This window comes from Rhinatrema bivittatum, chromosome 11, assembly GCF_901001135.1.
Source record: "Rhinatrema bivittatum chromosome 11, aRhiBiv1.1, whole genome shotgun sequence".
Taxonomy (NCBI): Eukaryota; Metazoa; Chordata; class Amphibia; order Gymnophiona; family Rhinatrematidae; genus Rhinatrema; species Rhinatrema bivittatum.
Window position 1 is genome coordinate 36,369,907 of NC_042625.1, and position 21,132 is coordinate 36,391,038.

Genomic DNA, 21,132 nt, shown 5'->3' on the forward strand with positions numbered 1-21,132 from the left:
ACCTCGTTCCTGACATCTGGGTCGCATACTGCGATATTAAACGTTGCCCTTCAGGATTCTCCGGGATGGGAGGATATACCCGGATTTTTCCTTTTCTTTTATGTGGCATTTGGTCAGAAACTTCAAGGAAAAAGCTTCTGAAGAGGCACAGAAAACGGAGCAGATCAATGTGCAACCTCTCCGGCAGCCATCTTGATTCCTCTCCAAAAAGAAAGAAGTTAGAGGAAAACAGGAGACTAAATTTCATGGCAATTAGAGTTAGCATGTCCGAGAAGAGCCATCAATGTCAGCTGTACTGCTTGAAACTGCCAGCGGCTTCTACTGGCACTGTCTGTCCCGCATGTTGGGTGATTGCCGAGATTGGGGAAACTTTGACGGCAGCACAAAAAAAAAAAGGCTCAGTCAAAAATGATGATAACTGTATAGGGACTCCATTGAGAACCAGGGTTCTGTTGTTCCTGAGGATGCAGTAGCCATGTTGAGCAAATCGCAATCAGTGAACCAGGAACCTCAGTGTTTAATTCCAGAAGGAGGTATTGTTGGCATGGTGACAGACGATAATTTGGCTTCAATGAGGGATTTTTGTCCTGAATGTTTTAAGTTTCTGCAGCAGGTGTTTCAAGCTTGCAGACTCCAGGTGATATTAAAGAAGGTTGTTCTTAAGGTTTACCTTCTCCCTCAAGGCTTGTCCCATCTATAATTAATAGACCTCAAAAGAGACAGAGGCTATTTAGGGAAGCCTCTGACAGTTATGCCACACGGTTGTTAAGATCCATTATGGGGGATCCAGATGAGGATTTAGTTGGCAGTATGAATCCCTAGAAGAGGAGGAAATTTACCCAGAGGGTGATGAAAATGTGATGATACTTGAAATGTCTGTATGCCAATGCCAGAAGTCTAAGAAGTAAGATGGGAGAGTTAGTGTATAGCACTGAATGAAGAGGTAGATATAATTGGCTTCTCAGAGATCTGGTGGAAAGAAGATAACCAATGTCATAGTGCTATACCAGGGAACAAATTAAACTGCAATGATAGGGTAGATCAACTTGGGGGCCTGGTGGCATTTTGTTCTGGATTGTTATGCTCAGGCTTGTGAACCCTTGGGCCGACGGGAGGATGGTATACCTTAGGAGGAAGATCCGTAGGTTCTCCTGTCGGGTGGCGAGGCAGGACAGAAGACATGACCAGCTGACTTTCGGCACTGGAGACTGAGGCGACTGTGGAGGCAGATGAAGAGTCGTGACGTCGAGGAAATGAACTGTGTCTTTGCCACTGGAAGCCCGTGGTCTCCCCAGGAGGAGCCCGTAGGGACCCGGACCGCTGGGACTTAGGTGGACCTTTGAGAGGACAAGGAGTCGAGCGTTCGGTGCAAGGGCTAACTGGAGCTTCATCCCCCTGGAAGCCCGCGGTCCCCCCGGGAGGAGCCCGTAGGGACCCGGGCCGCTGGAACTTAGGTGGGCCCTTGGAGATGATGGTCAGGAAGAAGTCCAAGGTCAAGTGCTAGAGGGTCGTCGCTTACCAGTCCGAGGTCACACACCAAGGGATCGTCGCTTGCCAGTCCGAAGTCACACACCAGGAATCACCACTTGCCAGTCCGAAGTCACACACCAGGAATCACCGCTAGCCAATCCAAGTCACACACTGGGAATCACCGCTTGCCAGTCTGAAGTCACACACCAGGAATCACCGCTAGCTAATCCGAAGTCACACACCAGGAACACCAAGACGAGACAGGAACCAGGAACAAGGATCCAAAGCGCAAGAAGACTCACCGAAGCAAGCAGACTTAAACAGCGCTACAAGAGAGGTTGCCAAGTCAAAGAATGAGCAGAGGAAGCCTCCTTTTATACTTCCTCTGCTCTGGCTCATTGAAGACAGCTGGAAGTAGTTAAAGGGATCAGGTCCCTTTAAATCTAGTGAGGAGGCGCGGCGGCCATCTTGCATTCCGGCCGTGGGGGAGAAGCTGTTTGATGCCGCGCGGGAGGAGCAGGGGACGGCTCCCAGCCCGGCTGTCACCCCGGGGGCCCGCGCCGACGCACGGGAACAATGGCACCGGACCACGGCTCTCCTCCCAATGCTTGCCGCAGCGGGTCGCCATCAGCGGTCAGGTAGGGGGGCGCCCCGTGGCCATCCACGGGCGCGGAACACAACAGGGATGGCATAGAGTCCAACAGGATAAAGATCCTGCAAGAGACTTTCTCACAGGAGAAGCAGGATGGTAGTCCTCACATATGGGTGACGTCAGAGGACGGAGCCCTGCTACGGAAAACTTTCTGTCAAAGTTTCTATAAAGCTTTGACTGACGCTGGCACACTGATGCTGGCACACTGAGTGCACTGAGCATGCTCAGCCTGAAATTATCCCTGTGACCACAAGTGTCTCCCCTCAGTCTTCTTTTTCCACTCTGCAGTAAGCATAGCGGTTAGGAGCTCTGTGAGAAATTCTCACAATTTTTCCACACGGAAACACTTAAACTTTTACTTCACAAACACTTTTTCCCTGTGCGGGTCTCCCTTCGTGTACATTTAATCGACACTCGGTGAATACTATGCCCTGTTTTTTGGTCGGTTCCTGTCACCTCACTACGGTTTCCCCAGCCTACCAACCGAATTGCAAGCCTTCCCTCTCCCTTTGTTTTCACAGTTAGCCCAACATAGTCTGCGAGTGTCCTTCTGTGACCCTCTGCCTGGTTATTAGTGCTAGTGGGATAGGGACTTCCACGGTTACTGTTGCCACCAGGGCCTCTGTCGAATTCATACCTTGGTACCTTCGTGCAGTCGATGCCCCCCATCGCTAACATCGGTACCCCCCCTTCCAGGCTTGTCTATGCCGCCATCGATACTGTCAATACTGACATAGCACCTACACGCAATGCCCTGGCCAAAACACAGTGCTCCATGGTTTGGGTTCTTTACTAAAGCCCCGTATCTGTTGCAGACCCCGGTCGCCGCGTTAGCGACCAGGTCATTACCTCCACCGCGTGGTCCCGTTGTCCTGCCGCGAGCCGCGGGATCCGGGGCCGGCCTGGCCGCATGGCAGCGGCCTCGTCCACGTGGGAGACGCCGCCGAGCCCCGTGGATGACTCCTCCCCCTGCGGGGGAACGCGCGCGCGAGGGCCGGGCTTTTGACGGTCCAGCACCCGGATGTGCTGAACTGCCCCCCGGCTGACATCAGCACCGTCGGGGAATTTAAGTCGGCACCAGCCCTTCCTGCTTTGGCCTTGCAACACGGTCACTCCCTGAGGATTAGTTGCTGTTCCAGGTGCTCCTGTTCCTGCTTGCCAGTTTCAAGCGTTCCTGTCTCCGTATTCCTGCTTTGTTGCCTTGACCACGGTTTGTCTTCACGCTTCTGATTCCTGCTGCCAGCCTTGATCACGGTTTGTCTTCACGCTTCTGACTCCTGCTGCCAGCCTTGACCACGGTTTGTCTTCACGCTTCTGACTTCTGCTGCTAGCCTTGACCACGTTCGTCTCCACCCTTTCTTCTTCCATCAGTCCTGTTCCAGCTCCGGTCCGGGTTCCTTCCACGCCAGTCTCTCTCCTAAGTCCCAGCGGTCCGGGTCCCTACGGGCTCCTCCTGGGGGGACCTAGGACTTCCAGGGCGAAGCCACCTAAGCCCTAGCGACCCGGGCGTCGACAGCTCCTCTGGGGGCGTCACGGGTCTCCAGGTGAAGATCCGTCTTCGGCTGAGCGTGTCTGCCTCCCGACCGCCACTCAACGCCGGTCGGCCTAAGGATCCACTTCCGGATCTCAACAGTATCAGCCTACGACACTACATAGTGCCAGGAGCAGTGCAGGCATGCTAACAATCCATTGTCATATCGCCATCCAAGACAGCAAGGGCATCCACCTTGGCGCTGGGGAAAGACTGGGCCGAGCACGTGGCACTCATTGTCACCCGGCACAGTGACCGTCCGCCACCGACGCCATCCAGCACATCAGTGCTATCCTACTCGGTGCTGGAGAATGCCCGGGCCAAGCAACATCGCTACTTGCCACCACCACTGTTCCACACAGTGCTGGCAGTCCTCGGTGCTCCAGAATGACCGTACCGAGTTCCAAGGAATTCTGCACTGGCGTCACAAAACATCGAGCCGCTGCAAAGAGGGCCGGGTTCGTGAGTCATAATGGCTCCCCTGCACCTGAGGCGTTCCCACCGACACCGGTGCTGGGTTCTGAACCTCCACAAATTACTGTGGTAGCACCAGACACGTTCAGCCTGTCTCCTCTGTACCTGTGCTACCATACCAGGTTACAGAGTTGAGTCTGACGTTTACGTCCTTCAGGCTATCCCTCGATGACTCCTGAAATCCACGAAGCCATCAATCTTCACCAGCTCGTCCTTCTGCGATCCACGACGGATGGTAAGTACTCTAATCCCGCTTCAGCGACAATCCCATTGAGACCTGTTCTCTAAATCGGGCCATATGGTTCGAAAGGTTCTAGGTCGTCTGGTCTTCCAAGAACCGTATTAGTGTCATATATCGCTGTTGCCAGCTATGTTGGACACAATACCAAGAGAACCTCTCTACCAATCATTTGGGATTGCATCAGGACATCCTCCCGTTGTCAGCAACAGGACTCTGTACTGATTAATACTCTGGCTTCTGGTTCCTAATTAAGGACCGAAATTCCAGATGCATTCACTGATGCCATGTGAGCCATGTTCACCGTCACACCATGGACACCATCACACGCCAGGGTCACCTTCCATGTTGAGCACTGTGAGTGCCCGCCGCAGTTGAAGGGCACCTACAAGCGAGGTAAGGTGATGCAGTTGGCGTTTTTTACCCTCGCTTGAGTGATGTGAGAGCATCTGTCACCAAAGAGCATCATCGGGACAGTGAAGCACTGAAAGCAGGGTGTCACTGGCTGGGGTTGTCTATGACTCTAATCACCATGAACACTGACAGGATGCAACCATCGCTGATGGCACTGTGGAGCCTGGGCATTGTGTGCAGCAATGTTACCATTGGCACCGTTCGATGCCATTCCTGTTGTGGTGCGAAAGGGAAGCACCTTGGCCAGGGATCTGGCCCAAGCAGGGAAGGATCATGTACCCCTCAATCATCTAACGGTCCAACTGACTCCCTCACAGGCTTTCTGCTTCAGATATATTTTTAAAAGTTGTTACTGTGAGTTTTTGCCTCTACAGCCAACTTCTTTTCAAATTCTCTCGTAGCCTGTCTTGTCAATGTCTTACATTTAACTTTCCAGCGCTTATGCAATATCCTATTTTCTTCTGTTGGATCCTTCTTCCAATTTTTGAATAAAGATCTTTGGCTAAAATAGCCTATAAATTAAAGGATGAGCTAGGGGTGGGTGGATGAGGGGGTGGAAGGGTTGGGAAATACAAACAGTCTAACTTCTGTTTATTCACTGCCTTGCTGACTATTAAAAGCACAAACACACTAAATAATATTCCCCAATAGTTAACTTCACTCCAAAATTAAAAAAAAATAATTTCCAAACAAAACTTACTGATTCCTTTCAGCCACCAACAAGGTGATCCTCTCCCCTCAGTGCTCCCACTGGATATCTGCAAGGCTGCCACATGGTCTTCTATTCATACCTTCATTGCTTATTGATACCTAGAAAATGATTCACATCAAGGCAATAGTTTTGGCCAAGCACTTCTTAAAAGCTTAATTAATTCCTTTGATTCTCCCTCTGTCCTCTACCACCATACAGGTTGCATGTTCCATTGCTGTTATAAAAACATGAAAAAATACTTACAATCAACCCTCAGTTTGGGAGTCACCACGTGTGTGACTAATTACTGATCTGCTTGCCACAGAGAAAGCTAAATTGCTTACTGGTAACATAGACAGCAAGACAAATCAGCCACACAATACCACCTTCCTCCCCTTAGAGTTGAAGGTTAGCTTGCTAAAAAGACTGAGGAGACTCAGGCAGTGATGACTGTTTGAGAAGTTCTGCACATGCTCAGAAAAATTGTGTTTTTTATGAGCTCTGAGAGAGCTTTTATCTATCTCTTGGCACCATCAGATGATGACACCCGTTTGTATAACTGATATGTTCTGCCATCCAAAGAGAGCACCTGTTATGCAAAAACAGCTTTTTAAAAAATTTTTTTTTATATTCCACCTTTTGGCACTCCAAAGCAGATTACATTTAGGTACTGTAGGTTTTTACCTATCCCCAGAGAGCTTACAATCTAATTTTGTACCTGAGGCATCAGAGGGTAAAGTGACTTGCCCAAGGTCACAAGGAGCAGCAGTGGGATTTGAACCCTGGTTTCCCTGGTTTGTAGCCTACTGCACTAGGCTATTCCTATTTACTTACCTTTACTTGCATGGGAGGTAACAAGAGGCCTTTAATAATTTTCTGGGAAAGAAAAAAAGGTGCCAGGGTGGAGCCAACAGTGAGTTCCATCTTCCATTCCAGCTGCAAAGACGAAAAGGAAGCGAGTTAAAAAAAAAAAAAAAATTTCAAGCTGGCAGAAAATCACAACTGGCATTGTCCTCTTCTCTATATTGCATTTTGCCTTACTATAAATATCTTTATGAAAAGCCTTTCAGAAAGTAGCCATAACAAAGATAATGCAGTTATGATCTATTTTTTATTTTGTGATCATGTTTTTTCTTTTCAAATTTATTTCTAGGTCTTTTGCTAAACCCCCAGACAGGTGCAGGCTGTTTGTGAGTGTATTCTTTGGATGAGAGGGTACAAAGAAATCAGTTGGAAAGCAGCCAAAGGAATGATGTCTGACCCAAATTTTCTCCGCTCGCTATGGAAATGGATTTTGATTCAATTTCTCCAAGTCAAGTAAAAATGTCAGAAGTACTGTATCGTTCAAGATTAATACTGTAGACTGAGTGTTTAAAATGCCATTTAATACTTTTCAGTGTGAACCTTATTTATAGTCATGGAGTTTATACCTGGATTCAGTTCCCTGGCTAGAATTCTGCTCTATGGGCTGGCTAGGGGTTGAGAAGCTGCAGAGGCAAAGTTCACAGCCCCTTGAAGGGGAAGAAGTCCCAGCTGTTGCTCAGTGGTGACATCTGGTGGCCAGAATCAGGGAGCCTATCACTGCAATGACTGGGCTAGGTGAATTGGGGGGGGGGGGGGGGGGGAGAGATAAAAAAAAAAAAAAAAAAAATCCCTTGGTCATTACAAATGGAAGCCAATTCTAACTGAGCTGGGAACCCAAAAGTAGGAAGAATCTACCATTTTACTGTTTGCTTAGTAACAACTTATGCTAAAAGCTATTTATTTGTTTGTTTGTTTTTATATACCGGTATTCTGGTACAATCATACCGGTTTACAACAATATAAAATACTTCAATTTAAAATACAACATAAAATGCATAAAATATTTAAAATACAGAATAAAGTACATAAAACACATCAATATAAAATTTAAAGTTATCAACCTTAATTTACATTAGTGTAGCTAAAACTGCACGTTTTGAACACCGAGTGTGCTTTTTAGCTCCTTTGAGGATAGCAGTTTTCATGTAGGCCAGTTTACCTGGGTAAATCTATATTTTCCCATGTAAATGGCTTTGAAAATTGCCCCCAGCAGATTAATTCTAATAAGATTAGCTGGGGTGATGTCTTAGCCTGCAACCTTTTTAGAATAGTTGGGTTTTGATTTCAGACTAAAGAGGAACCGAAAAGAAAATTGGTTTTTACCTGATAATTTTCGTTCCTGTAGTACCACGGATCAGTCCAAACCATGGGTTATGCCTCCCTTCCAGCAGGTGGAGACAGAGAAAAACTTGAAAGGCACCCTCACTTAACCTGGTGTACCTCCTGCATCCCTTCAGTATTTAGAATATCAAAGCAATAAAGGATTAGCAATGAATCAAGCAAGAACAGAACTGTAAACATGAACAGATAAACACGTAAACTGTATCTTTCTTTCTTAGTATGCTGCAATAACATAAACATAACATGCGCGCAGACTCCAAAAATTTCCCTGTTACCCACTCCTAGCCTTTGGGCGGGCATTTGGACTGATCCATGGTACTACAAGAATGAAAATTATCAGGTAAGAACCAATTTTCTTTCCCTGTATGTACCCGGATCAGTCCAAACCATGGGATGTACCAAAGCTTCCCTAAACCGAGTGGGACCTTGCGAGTCCTGCGCACAGCACCCCACTGCCAAAATCCTCCAGATGCTTGAACGTCCAAGTGGTAGTGGCGAGCAAATGTATGGAGCGTCTTCCAAGTAGCAGCTCTGCAGATCTCCTGAGGCGATACCAACTGGCATTCAGCCCAAGAAGCTGCTTGAGAACGAATGAATAGAATGGGCCTTCAAGTCTTCAGGAACTGGACGTCCCTTCCAAATGTATGCAGATGAAATGATTTCTCTCAACCATCGAGCAATCATTGTCTTAGAAGCCTTCTGATCTCTCCTGGGACCACTCCAAAGGACAAACAAATGATCTGAGAGTCTGAAAGAATTTGTGACTTCCAAATAACGAAGCAAAGCACATCTAACATCCAGCCTACGAAGCTCATGCGCGTGCAGGGCATTGTTCACTAAATCAGGAAAGGCTGGAAGCTCAATTTACTGGCTTAAATGAAAAGAAGACACTACCTTGGGCAAGAACGATGTTACGAGCGCGCGCGGGCGCGGTCGTCTCCAGCGGGTGGTGAGCCCTTGGGCCACGGCAGGACTCAAGGAGGAGCCCAAAGCCACACCGTGGGAGGTGAGCTGAGCAGGCATGGGGAGCCAGGCGGGTACAAAAGCAGGGAGTCCGACCCTCAGCCGGACCTGCACGCCCATGGTAGCCAACACTGGGAAGTTGACTGATGAACGGTCCTCCGACTGTTCCCGGCCCTTTCGGACCTGCCGCTGGGAACGGCAATGGGCAGCAGGCCGGACAGAGGCGAGGGCAGTCAGAGTCCTTTACACTGAAGACGTCAGACGGGGGCTGAAGCAGACATCCAAGACAGGCTGAAGCAAGACGTTGGAGACATCAGGGCAAAGGCTGAAGCAAGACATCGTAGCAGAGGGCAGAAAGGAGACACGGGCACTGTCCGTTAGGGCACCCTACTCAGCCCACCCACGGGACTGAGTCGCGGACCACCCCGTCCCATACGCGCCCTACACAGCCCAGGAAGGCTGGTCGCGGACCACGCTGGGAACAGGAGAGCGCAGGGAAGATCCAGGCGAGCAGGAACTCCGATGCTGGGATACTGACATCCGAAGCCCCTTCGGCTGGCAGGAACAGAAGCTCAAGAGCCCGGGGGACGAATCCCTCCTGTTGGCCACTCCAGGGCCCAACAGGACAGAAGGCTCAGGAACCAGACGAGGACATAGGGCAGAACAACCGGAACTGGAACAGGAACAGGATCAGGCAGCTTCAGGAACAGACATCAAAGCAAGGTCAGGAACAGACATCAAGGCAAGGTCAGGAACAGAGAGCCATCAACGCAAGGCAGACCACGGTAGACCTGGATCGGCAAGGTTACAGGCAACTGTAGAGCCCGATCCGCCGGCCCGTTGCAAGTGACAAGAAAGTCCTTATATACTGGAGGTTGAAGGCAACTCCCTGGGAGGAGTTTATCTGGACCGCCCCTCGCTGGTCCTATAAGTACGGTGGAGAGCTGCGGGCCAGCCCCTAGGGAAACGGGCGTGGCTGGAAACCAGGAAGTCCAAACAGCCAAGCAAGCCACAGGAACAGCTAGGCCTCTCAGGCCCTGGAGCAAGTCCTGGATGGAACACAGGTGAGGCCCTGGCTTCGGAGCGGCCTCCGGTGGAAGGTGAGAGACCACCTGTAGCGCAGCAACAGGGGGGATCGTAACAAACGATGGCACCATTCGAAGAGAAACCCCTGATTCAGAGATTCTCAGGAAGGGTTCCCTACAGGAAAGCGCTTGCAACTCTGAAATTCTGCGAGCTGAGCATATGGCCACCAAAAACACTGTCTTCAGAGTGAGGTCCTTCAACATTACCGACTTAACAGGCTCAAATGGCGGATCACACAATCCACGAAGAACCAAATTAAGACTCCATGATGGACATATCGGACGGACAGAGGGTTTCAAATGTCTTACTCCTCTGAGGAAATGTACCACATCAGGATGGGACGCCACCGAGCTACCAACCAGATTGCCAAGGGCCGCCACCTGTACCCGAAGGGAATTAAACGACAAGCCCTTGACCAAACTATCTTGCAAAAAACTCAACATCTGAGCAATCGTAGCGTGTCTGTGAAGGATTCCTTGCCCCCGACACCAGGTCCCAAAAACTCTCCACACTCTACTATAAGAAAGAGAGGTACACGCCTTTCTGGCTTGTAGCAATGTAGTGATAACTGCCTCAGAATACCCTTTCTTTCTCAATCTCAATGGACCTGGCATGATCTGTGAGTGGCCTATCGGGAAAGCAATGCACATTGTAACAGACTCATATGAGCAAACGCCCAAAATACCACCTCCAGAGTGGATGCCATCGAGCCGAGAACTTAAAGGTAGTCCCATGCCTTGGGCATTGGAAAAGCCAACAATCGACGAACTTGCCCCATCAGTTTGTTCAGTCAATCTGTCGGGAGAAAGACCTTCCAGACTGCAGTGTCGATCCGGGCTCCCAGAAATTCCAATGTATGGGAGGGGACGAGGTTGCTCTTGGACCGATTGATCACCCATCCAAGGGATTCCAAGAGAGTGGTCACCTGGTGTATCACTTCCACACAGCAATCTCTTGATTTTGCTTGGATCAGCCAATCATCCAGGCCTTGCCTCCGGAGAAAGGCTGCCATCACCACCATGACTTTGGTGAACATGCGAGGTGAGGTTGCGAGGTCGAAGGGTAGAGCACAGAATGGTAATGCATTCCCAGCACCATGAAGCGAAGGAACTTTTGGTGATCCTCACATATGGGAATGTGCAAGTAGTTCTCCTTCAGATCTAGAGAAGCCAGAAATTCACCTTTGTGCTCCGCCACGATGACTAAACGCAGAGATTCCATCCGAAAGTGGGACACCTTGAGAGACTTGTTCACCCCCTTGAGGTCCAAAATTGGCTGGAAGGAGCCCTCCTTCTTTGGAACTCCAAAGTAAATGGAGTACTTCCCTGTTGTCCAGTGCTCTGGAGTCACGGGCTTCACAGCTCCAAGGGCCAGTAGATGTTCTAGAGTTTCTCAAACAATCTGTTGTTTGGCCTGGGGACCGCATGGAGTTATGATGAAGAACTCTTTGAGAGGACAAGCAAATTCCAAAGCGTAGCCTCATTCTATTATGCTTAGCACCCACTGATCTGAAGTAATTGTGGCCCATGCCTCGAAAAACTGTGACAGGCAACCCCCAACCCGCAGGATTGTGGGATGGGCCGACCGCATCTCATTGTGTAGGCTTGGAGGCGGGAGCGGGAGAGGAACCACCTCTGCGTCCACAGAAGGATGAGGACCAGGCTTGGCCTCTTGTAAACAGCTGTCACTGTCCGGCCGCTTGCTGCCTGTTTTGCCAAAATCTCAGTTGCCCCTGAAAACGAGATGACGGAAAACCTCTAGAGCAGTGGTTCTCAACCCTGTCCTGGGGACCCCCCAGCCAGTCGGGTTTTCAGGATATCCACAATGAATATGCATGAGAGAAAATTTGCATGTTATGGAGGCAGTGTATGCAAATTTTCTCTCATGCATATTCATTGTGGATATCCTGAAAACCCGACTGGCTGGGGGGGTCCCCAGGACAGGGTTGAGAACCACTGCTCTAGAGGGCTTCGGTCTGTCCTCTGCCAACTTGTGAACATTCTTCTCCCCCAGGAACTTGATCAACTGCTCCAAATCATCCCCGAATAAAAAGCCACCTCTAAATGGGATAGCTCCAGCTGAGCCTTGGATGAAACATCTGCTGACCAGTGGCGGAACCACAAAAGACACCTTGCCGACACTGCAGATGACATGGTGCGAGATGAGGTGCGTAGGAGGTCATATAGAGGATCCGCCCCGTATGCCACTGCAGCTTCCCGATGTTGTGCCTGTTCAGACTCTCCTGGAGGAAGATCTCTAGACGTGAGCAGCTGCTGAACCCAGCGCAGGTTCACTCGCAGCATGTAACTGCTACACACTGTTGCTCGGACACCCAGGGCAGAGACCTAAAAAATACGCTTAAGCAGGACTTCCAGCTTGCGGTCCTGGAGATCCTTGAGGGCCATCGAGCCTGCCACAGGAATGGTGGTCCATTTGACCACAACCGAAACTGCAGTGTCCACTTTAGGGGATCGGCGGAGCGCCAGAAAGTCATCTGATAACGGATACAGCTTATCCATAACGCAACCCACTCGCAGACCAGCATCTGGAGCCTCCCACTCCCTGGTCACCAGCTGCTGAATCATGGCATAAACAGGAAAAACTTGGGCTGGCGTATGTAATCCCGCTATAACCGGATCCACCAAATCCCGCGGCAGAGCTTGTAGGAGAAGCTTGACCCCCAGCTCAGACAGAACTGCCGGAATGAGGGGCTCTAATTCCTCCCTCTGCCGGAATGAGGGGCTCTAATTCCTCCCTCTGTAACAGCCGGGCCACCTTAGGGTCATCCCCCTCTAAGGGGTTTTGTTTTCCTTGCTCCTCATCCAATCCCCCATCAGTGGGAGGGAAAGGAGAAATTCCTGCACCTGTCGCCGCACTGCCCGGAACGTCCGGAGCGGCTGTGCCACCTGAAGCCACAGCGCCTTTCAACTTCGTGACCCATAGAGACGTGGGAACATCTGTGCGCTTGGCTATCTTGGGGGGGGGGGCGATCCCTGCACAGGTCTCATTGGCAAGGGAGCACCTTGTGGAGATCTGGAAGCCAAAAAGGCTTTATGCATAAGAAGGACAAAAATCCAAAGAAAAAGAATCAGAATCAACATCCTGTCCTCCAGGGAAAACAGGGTCCTCTTGTAAATAATCCTGGTCCTGATCCAAAATATCATCAGGCCCCGCAGGGACCGGAGATAATGCAGGAGGAAGTTCCCCCTCCCCCCTAGCACTTGTCTGAGCTGCAGCAAAAGTGTTTAAAATGGCTGCCTCCCTGCACTGAGGGAAAAAGGATCAGCACTGAGCTCTCATGGAGCCGATCTTTTCAGTGCCCCTCGAGGCTTGGGCAATGCTGCAGACCCTGAAAAAGAGCTGCCCTCCCCACCAGGCAGACAGCGGGAGCAAATTGCAGCCCTAGAAAGCCGCACGGAAGATTCTCCACATGCTACACACCAAGATGGCTGCGACATCGTGGGGGGGGGGGGGGGGGAACGGCTCAAAAAATGCTAAAAACATGGCGAAATTCGGCAAAAATTTGGCGATTCAGTTGGGGAGGGGTCCTGGATTGCAGCAGACTAAAAAAGAACATTTTTGAAAATTTTCGATTTTTTTTTTTGTTTGTTTGTTTTACACAAGTGCTCAGGAACACCACAGGGTAAGAAAGGGTCTAGACCACCAGTAATCTCTTCTCAGGCTGCTTACCTTGCTGGAGCCCCGCGGGGCACCAACCCCAGCTCCAATACTTGCTACCAGAGAGGATGAACCCGCATGATCTCACAACCCTCTGGGAGGATAGGGAAATATTCCCTGTAGAATGATTACTATATGCAGCCTGAACATAAAGAACAGCACTGAAAAAAAAAAAAAAGTAAGGAAGGTTATAACCAAAGCTAAAATTGATATTCAAATGTATTTATCTATAGAATGGTATCCTAAAACTTTAAGTCCAAATTCACCTCCATAATACATCAATAGAGCCAGAAACATATCTGACATTGTCTAGAAGAAGCCCATTGATCAGGAAATTGTCTTGTTCTGATGGCCTTACAAGTAAGATTTTTCTGTAGGAGATACAGAATGGGAGAAAGCCTTTTGTAAATCTGTTCCTGAACATACCCAGATCAGTCCAGAGAAGAGGGTTGTGTATCCCTACCAGCAGGTGGAATCAGAGAGCAAAGAACTTTGGGCACTACCATATATAGAAGAGTGCCAACTGCCGTCCCTCAGTATTTCTCTGACTCCAGCAGGTGGTAGAGATGCACTCCTGCAGTCTTAGTTAGATTTTAGCAATAAAACACATAGATGGATCGGTGTAAACAAATTTTACACCGATCCATCTGGCCGAGTTTCGCTCAAAGAGCTGCCTCAGGGGCTTGTAAAACATATAAAATGACACACATACATATAAAATTAAAACCACAAATAAAATGTATATTGACCTCTATAAATAATGTACACAAAAAGTATAAATAATAATAAAACATATTAAAACATGTAATACAATTATAAAACAGAATAAATCTTGATATCAATACTAGAACTAAACTGTGAAGGTCAAACGTATATTGTGTCATAATGCTGCTGAATGATACTTGTATGTGTGTATGCTAATTATATAGGCATACACTTGAAATGAAGATACGATCTCAGTGGAGTGTACGTATAAATCTAAAATAATACTTTAATAATACAAAACATGAACACTAAAATTGATATATATAAAAAGGAAAAATATATTATATAAATGATCCAGTGTGAAATAAAATAAAATAAATTAAAATAAAATAATTAAGTAATAAAGTAAATACGTTGCAAGCCACATGGGTTGGCTTAAAACAACACAAAGTGCAATCAGGAGGAGGTTCCTTCAGATTCGAAGCGGAGCTTTAATGATATCAGTATTGCATACCTTCAAAAAGAAGGAGGACTATTATATGAATATTTGTCAAATGATATCTTTAAGTGAAGAACTATTAAATAAATATATATATATGTATATATCAACTGATGTAGCATCTAATGACATTTTATGGAGCATCATTAATTGTATGACTATAAGGATTTAATGAGTCTTGTGAGCTGGTGTGACAGCTATTCATCTTAGTCGGCTTAGTTTTAACGTTGAATCTCGGCTTGTATCAGAGTTGGTTAAATTAGGCTAATAGCAAGACATAACATGTAGCTTTAAATGTATATATCGAATTTATTTAGAGGCAACTAAGCCGGTTTTATGTCTCTAATTATATTTGAACACTAAACATAAGAAACAAAGAAAACTTATCGGGCAGACTCTGGAGCTCGATAGAAAATGTGCCGGTCCCGCAAGTTTGGTAATAATTGTCGGCTGCTAATAAAATCGAACATTAAACAATACATGCCGAAGTTGCAAACCAAAAATCGTCAGTATATTGTTTTTATATATATATATGATTTTTTAACTGACTATTTAGATAAGCATACTATCGATTAAAACTTAATTCGACAAAGTCGGTATTGTTACTATAAACAATATAAATGAGTTCCCAAGCATCATTTATTGCCCGCAACATTCAAACTAAGTATAGTTTATAAAAACAAAGTAAAGTGCGAGTTTTTTTGCACAATTGCCGATGTCAAAATTTGGCGCCAAATATCTGCGTCTGATGAAACTGCATAGTGGAGGACTCATAACGGGGTAAGAATCTTACTATCTATGCCGATCCTTTAAAAAGAAAAGTGAAGGTAATCCTGATATGATGGATTTGTAAAAAATGAAAAATAAAGTGAAAACTTTTTCATTTTTTCTTTTTCTTTTCTTTTCTTTTCACTTTTTCTTTTCTTTTCTTTTCACTTTTTCTTTTTCTTATTTGTTAATTTATGATATTTTGTTATTTTTTGATTTTTGGTTACTTTTTGATTTTTGTTTATTTTTTCAATCTATGTAGAGTTTGGTTCATCAGTTATTCAGTTATTTTGATGGGATCATTCAGCAATATGATACATAATTCTATCAGGTTTATACATATATATAATATCAATCAATCAATACACATATATGTATGTATATATCTTCTTTTCATTTACAATAATGATTTTTTCAAACTTATATATAGACGATTATGGTGTAGCATTAGACGACATCCCATACACTTATATATAATGTGAACTATCGCGAGACTTGGAAGAGTTATAAAGTTTACCGGTCTGTCTGCCCACTCATATTTGCAAGAACCCGCTGTTGAGTGTTGATTTCGCGAGCTTTGTTCCTCCGTATGTTCTCTTTAATTGGTGAGTTGCTTTATACATATATTTTTTAAAGGATCGGCATAGATAGTAAGATTCTTACCCCGTTATGAGTCCTCCACTATGCAGTTTCATCAGACGCAGATATTTGGCGCCAAATTTTGACATCAGCAATTGTGCAAAAAAACTCGCACTTTACTTTGTTTTTATAAACTATACTTAGTTTGAGTGTTGCGGGCAATAAATGATGCTTGGGAACTCATTTATATTGTTTATAGTAACAATACCGACTTTGTCGAATTAAGTTTTAATTGATAGTATGCTTATCTAAATAGTCAGTTAAAAAATCATATATATATATAAAAACAATATACTGACGATTTTTGGTTTGCAACTTCGGCATGTATTGTTTAATGTTCGATTTTATTAGCAGCCGACAATTATTACCAAACTTGCGGGACCGGCACATTTTCTATCGAGCTCCAGAGTCTGCCCGATAAGTTTTCTTTGTTTCTTATGTTTAGTGTTCAAATATAATTAGAGACATAAAACCGGCTTAGTTGCCTCTAAATAAATTCGATATATACATTTAAAGCTACATGTTATGTCTTGCTATTAGCCTAATTTAACCAACTCTGATACAAGCCGAGATTCAACGTTAAAACTAAGCCGACTAAGATGAATAGCTGTCACACCAGCTCACAAGACTCATTAAATCCTTATAGTCATACAATTAATGATGCTCCATAAAATGTCATTAGATGCTACATCAGTTGATATATACATATATATATATTTATTTAATAGTTCTTCACTTAGAGATATCATTTGACAAATATTCATATAATAGTCCTCCTTCTTTTTGAAGGTATGCAATACTGATATCATTAAAGCTCTGCTTCGAATCTGAGGGAACCTCCTCCTGATTGCCCTTTGTGTTGTTTTAAGCCAACCCATATGGTCAGGCGCTCGATTCGGCTAATCTTTGTTCCGCCTGCCATTCCGGGATGGAGGGCTCGTCGGAACCGTCCGCCCCCTCCGGAGGGGGGGTTCATTGCGCCGAGAATCGCATGAGGAGGATTCTCCTCCTGTTTTAGCTCCTGTGGGACAGGAGCTTGATTTGGGGACTGGCGATTCGCCTCCAGACAATTCCCTGCAGGGGGATGGTGTCCTGGAGAGCTTTTCTTCTGATGCATCAAGCCTTCCTGGCCAGGAAGCATTTGGCGCTTAGAAGACCCAGACAGCCTCTTGACTGGACGGAACCTCCAGCAAAGAAGTGTCGGGTCGCAGAACATCTGCAGCGGCCTGTGGAGCAGCCTCGTCCGAGGAATAACATCCCCTGAGCGTCACTGGATCCAGTTCTGGGGTCAGGGTCACTTTTAGCCCCGGATGCAGACACGGGTGCAGATCCAGACCCAATTCCTGATATGGGCGACGTTGATACGGACGATCTGGATGGTAATGATATCCCACCTGCTGAGGGAGAGGATCCCAGCGTGGTTTTCCTTTTTAAACGGGAAGAACTGCGGCCCCTTATTCCTCAGGTTTTGGATGTTTTGGGCCTGAAGGTTTCTCAGGAAGAATCCGATAATGAAGGTGTTAATCCAGTCCTTGATGGAATTCGAGGTCCCACATCTTCCTTTCGTTGCCTAAGAAGGTCCGCAAACTGGTAACCCGTGAGTGGGATGCTCCAGATTCTGGGCTGAAGGGCAGGGCTATGGCAAAGCTTTATCCTCTGTCGTCTGATGTTTTAGATCTGAAGATTCCGAAAGTGGACGCAGCTGTTTTGGCGGTCACTAAGTAAACCACTATCCCGGTAGCTGGAGCTGCCGCTTTAAAAGGATATGCAGGACCGCAAACTGGACATCCAGTTAAAGCGTGTTTTCGAAGTTGCTGCTTTGGGCCTTCGAGCAGCAGTTTGTGCTAGCCTTATGCAGAGGGCGTGCCTCTGCTGGGTTCAGGAGACTGCTTCCAGTTCCGGGTCAGGTGGGGCTGGTACATTGCAGTCCGCCCGGTTGGAAGTGGGCGTCGCATATGTTGCTTATGCGCTTTACAATCGGGTGCGGATCTTGGCTTGGAGTATGGTATCCATGGTAGCGGCACGGCAACTCCTGTGGCTGAGGAACTGGGCGGCGGATTTGTCCTCAAAGTCCCAACTTTGTAATCTACCCTTTAAGGGCAAGCTTCTGTTTGGGGATATCTTGATCAGCTGGTTAAGCTGCTCGGGGAATCCAAGGGCAATAAGTTACCAGAAGATAGGAGATCTTCTAAGAAGGTTTTTCCCCCTTGGTCTCGCTTTCGGGATTCTCACCGTTTTCAATCTGGCAGATATTCCACGCCTTCTGGTCCTAAGCAAAATTCGGGAGGCCAGCAGTCCTTTCTAGGAGGTTGTCGCTCTGGTAGGGACTCTGGGCACCTCGGTACAGGAACCAGTAAACCCTCCCAATGAAGCCATTAGCACCCATTCTGTCGTCGTAGCTGTCGATGGCAGATTATCCAACTTTTATGCGGAATGGGAAAGGATTACCTCGGACCATTGGTTTCTAGAGGTGATAAAGAGACAGCTATGCTCTAGAGTTTTCGCTGCTGGTTCGGGAGGTTTTTGTGGAATCACGCGTGAACTCAAGCAGCAAATGAGACGTGGTTTGAGTAACTCTACAACGTCTTCACGAGCTTCAAGCGATTGTCCCAGTTCCAGAAGCGCAGCTGGGATGCGGACGTTACTCGGTTTACTTTGTGATTCCCAAGAAGGTGAGCACATTTCGTCCCATCCTCGACTTGCAGAAGGTGAACCGTTGTCTACGGATCCCTCGTTTCTGGATGGAAACTCTGAGGACGGTAATGGTGGTTGTACGAAAAGGGGAGTTTCTAGAGTTCCTAGATCTCATGGAGGTGTATCTTCACATTCCCATCCGACTAAGCCACAGGCAGGTTCTATGCTTCAAGGTCTTGGGTCAGCACTTCCAATTTCAAGCCCTTCCATTTGGCCTCGCAACAGCTCCTTGGATGTTCACCAAAGTGATGGTGGTAGTAGCGGCTTTCCTTCGCAAGGAGGAGATTTTTTTCCATCCTTACCTGGATGACTGGCTTATTCGTGCGAAGTCTCGGGAGGACTGTGAGAGATCCGTTCGCATGGTGATGGTCACTTTACAGTCACTCGGTGGGTCATCAATGTGCAAAAGAGTCACTTGGAACCCACCCAAGAACTGATTTATTTGGGAGCACTGTTCGATACCTTGAGCAGCAAAGTTTTTCTGGCTGCGGACCGAGTGACAAAGTTACAAGGTCAGATCCATTCTCTTCTTCAGAGGAAGAGTCCCACAGTCTGGCATCATCTGCAGGTCCTGGGTTCCATGGCTTCCACTATGGACCTGGTCCCATGGGCGTTCGCTCACTTATGACCTTTACAACGTTCACTTTTGTCTCAATGGAGTCCGATGTCGGAACAGTTCCTCCTACCAATGCTGCTGCCTCCAGAGTCAGTCTGTTGTGGTGGCTATCGCATGACAATCTGGAACAGGGTGTGGATTTGGATCCTCTGAATTGGCTGATAATCTCCACTGATGTCAGCCTGTCCGGTTGGGGAGCAGTGTGTGCAGACAAATCCGCTCAAGGTCTCTGGTCACAGACGGAGAGCTCCTAGTCTAACAATCGACTCGAGACAAGAGCAGTTTGGCTTGCCCTACAAGCTTTCCTACCCGAGATACAGGGCAAAATGGTAAGAGTATTCTCCAACAATGCGACAATGGTGGTTTACATCAACCGGCAGGGCGGAACAAGAAGTCGCGCGGTTGCGCTCGAGGCACGACTCCTGTTCGCCTGAGCGGAACGGCACCTCGGGGGAATTGCTGCCTCTCATGTCACGGGAGTGGAGAAAGTGCAGGCGGACTTTCTCAGCAGGCAACAACTCGATCCAGGAGAATGGGAGCTGTCTCCCGAAGCCTGGAATCTAATTTGCGCCAGGTGGTGTGTTCCGCAGTTGGATCTGATGGCAACGCGGACGAATGCAAAGACAGATCACTTCTTCAACCGTTGATGGGAACACGGCTCGGTGGGTCTCGGCACTATGGTGTGCCCTTTGCCCACCGGAATTCTACTTTATGTGTTTCCACCTTGGCTCCTCATCGGTCGGCTTCTCCATCACATAGAACTTCACCCAGGCAGGGTGGTGTTGGTGGCACCAGAGTGGCCGCATCACCCATGGTTCGCGGATCTGGTTCACTTGGCTCTAGAGGGTCCCTTGCAGCTAGCTCATCTGTCGCGTTTGCTTCGTCAGGGTCTCATATTTTCGGATCAGGAGGATCACTTCTCTCTCGCGGCTTGGCTTTTCAGAGGCGACGTTTACGCTTGAAGGGTTATTCCAAACAGGTCATTTCCACACTCCTGCAGGTGAGACGCCCAGCCACCTCTATAGCCTATGTTAGAATCTGGAAACTGTTTGAATCATGGTGCCATCAGCATTCTTGTGATCCCTTAGCTGTGGACATTCCTCGGGTCCTGGAGTTTCTACAACAGGGACTCGCTAAGGGTTTAGCGTTTAATTCCCTTCGTGTTCAGGTGGCGGCTCTGGGTGCTTTGATTGGAAAGTTTAACGGTTGTTCGCTGGCTGTGCACCCGGATATTGCTCGGTTTCTCAAGGGTGTTAAACATTTGCGGCCTCCTGTCCGTTCTGTGTGCCTGATTGGAGTTTGAACCTAGTGCTTCGGGTACTTTGTGGTCCTCTTTTCGAGCCTATCTAAAGAGCTTCGCTGAAGGATCTGACGTTGAAAACAGTCTTTTTAGTGGCCATTTGCTCGGCGCGTTGGATTTCAAAGTTACAGACATTGTCGTGTCGTGACCCCTTTCTTCGGATCTACGATGATAGGGTGTCATTGCGCATGGTTCCGTCCTTCGTTCTGAAGGTGGTACCGTCCTTTCACGTCAATCAGACTGTGGAGCTTCTGGGGTTTGCTCAGTAGTCTCGGGAGTCCTCTCAGGGCAGGGACCTTCATCTTTTGGACGTTCGACGCATTTTATTGAGGTACCTGGAAGTTACCAATGATTTTCAACGTTCCAATCATTTGTTCATTCTGTTTGGTGGTCCTAAGAAGGGGGACAAAGCGTCTAAAGCATTCATCTCTCGTTGGATTAAAGAGGTCGTTTATTCGTCATACATAGCCCGTGGACGCCAAGTGCCTTTGAAACATATAGAAACATAG

At 47.4% G+C, this 21,132-nt stretch overlaps 1 protein-coding gene across 1 annotated transcript in view; it reads left to right on the forward strand.

The window, feature by feature from the left end:
* DNAH10 (dynein axonemal heavy chain 10) overlaps positions 1–21,132 on the forward strand; it is a 952,322-nt gene that overhangs the window by 720,556 nt on the left and 210,634 nt on the right. The window contains 3 exon segments of the mRNA XM_029571350.1: positions 6,624–6,640; positions 6,643–6,747; positions 6,750–6,812. Of these exon segments, the coding sequence (XP_029427210.1) occupies positions 6,624–6,640; positions 6,643–6,747; positions 6,750–6,812 (185 nt within the window).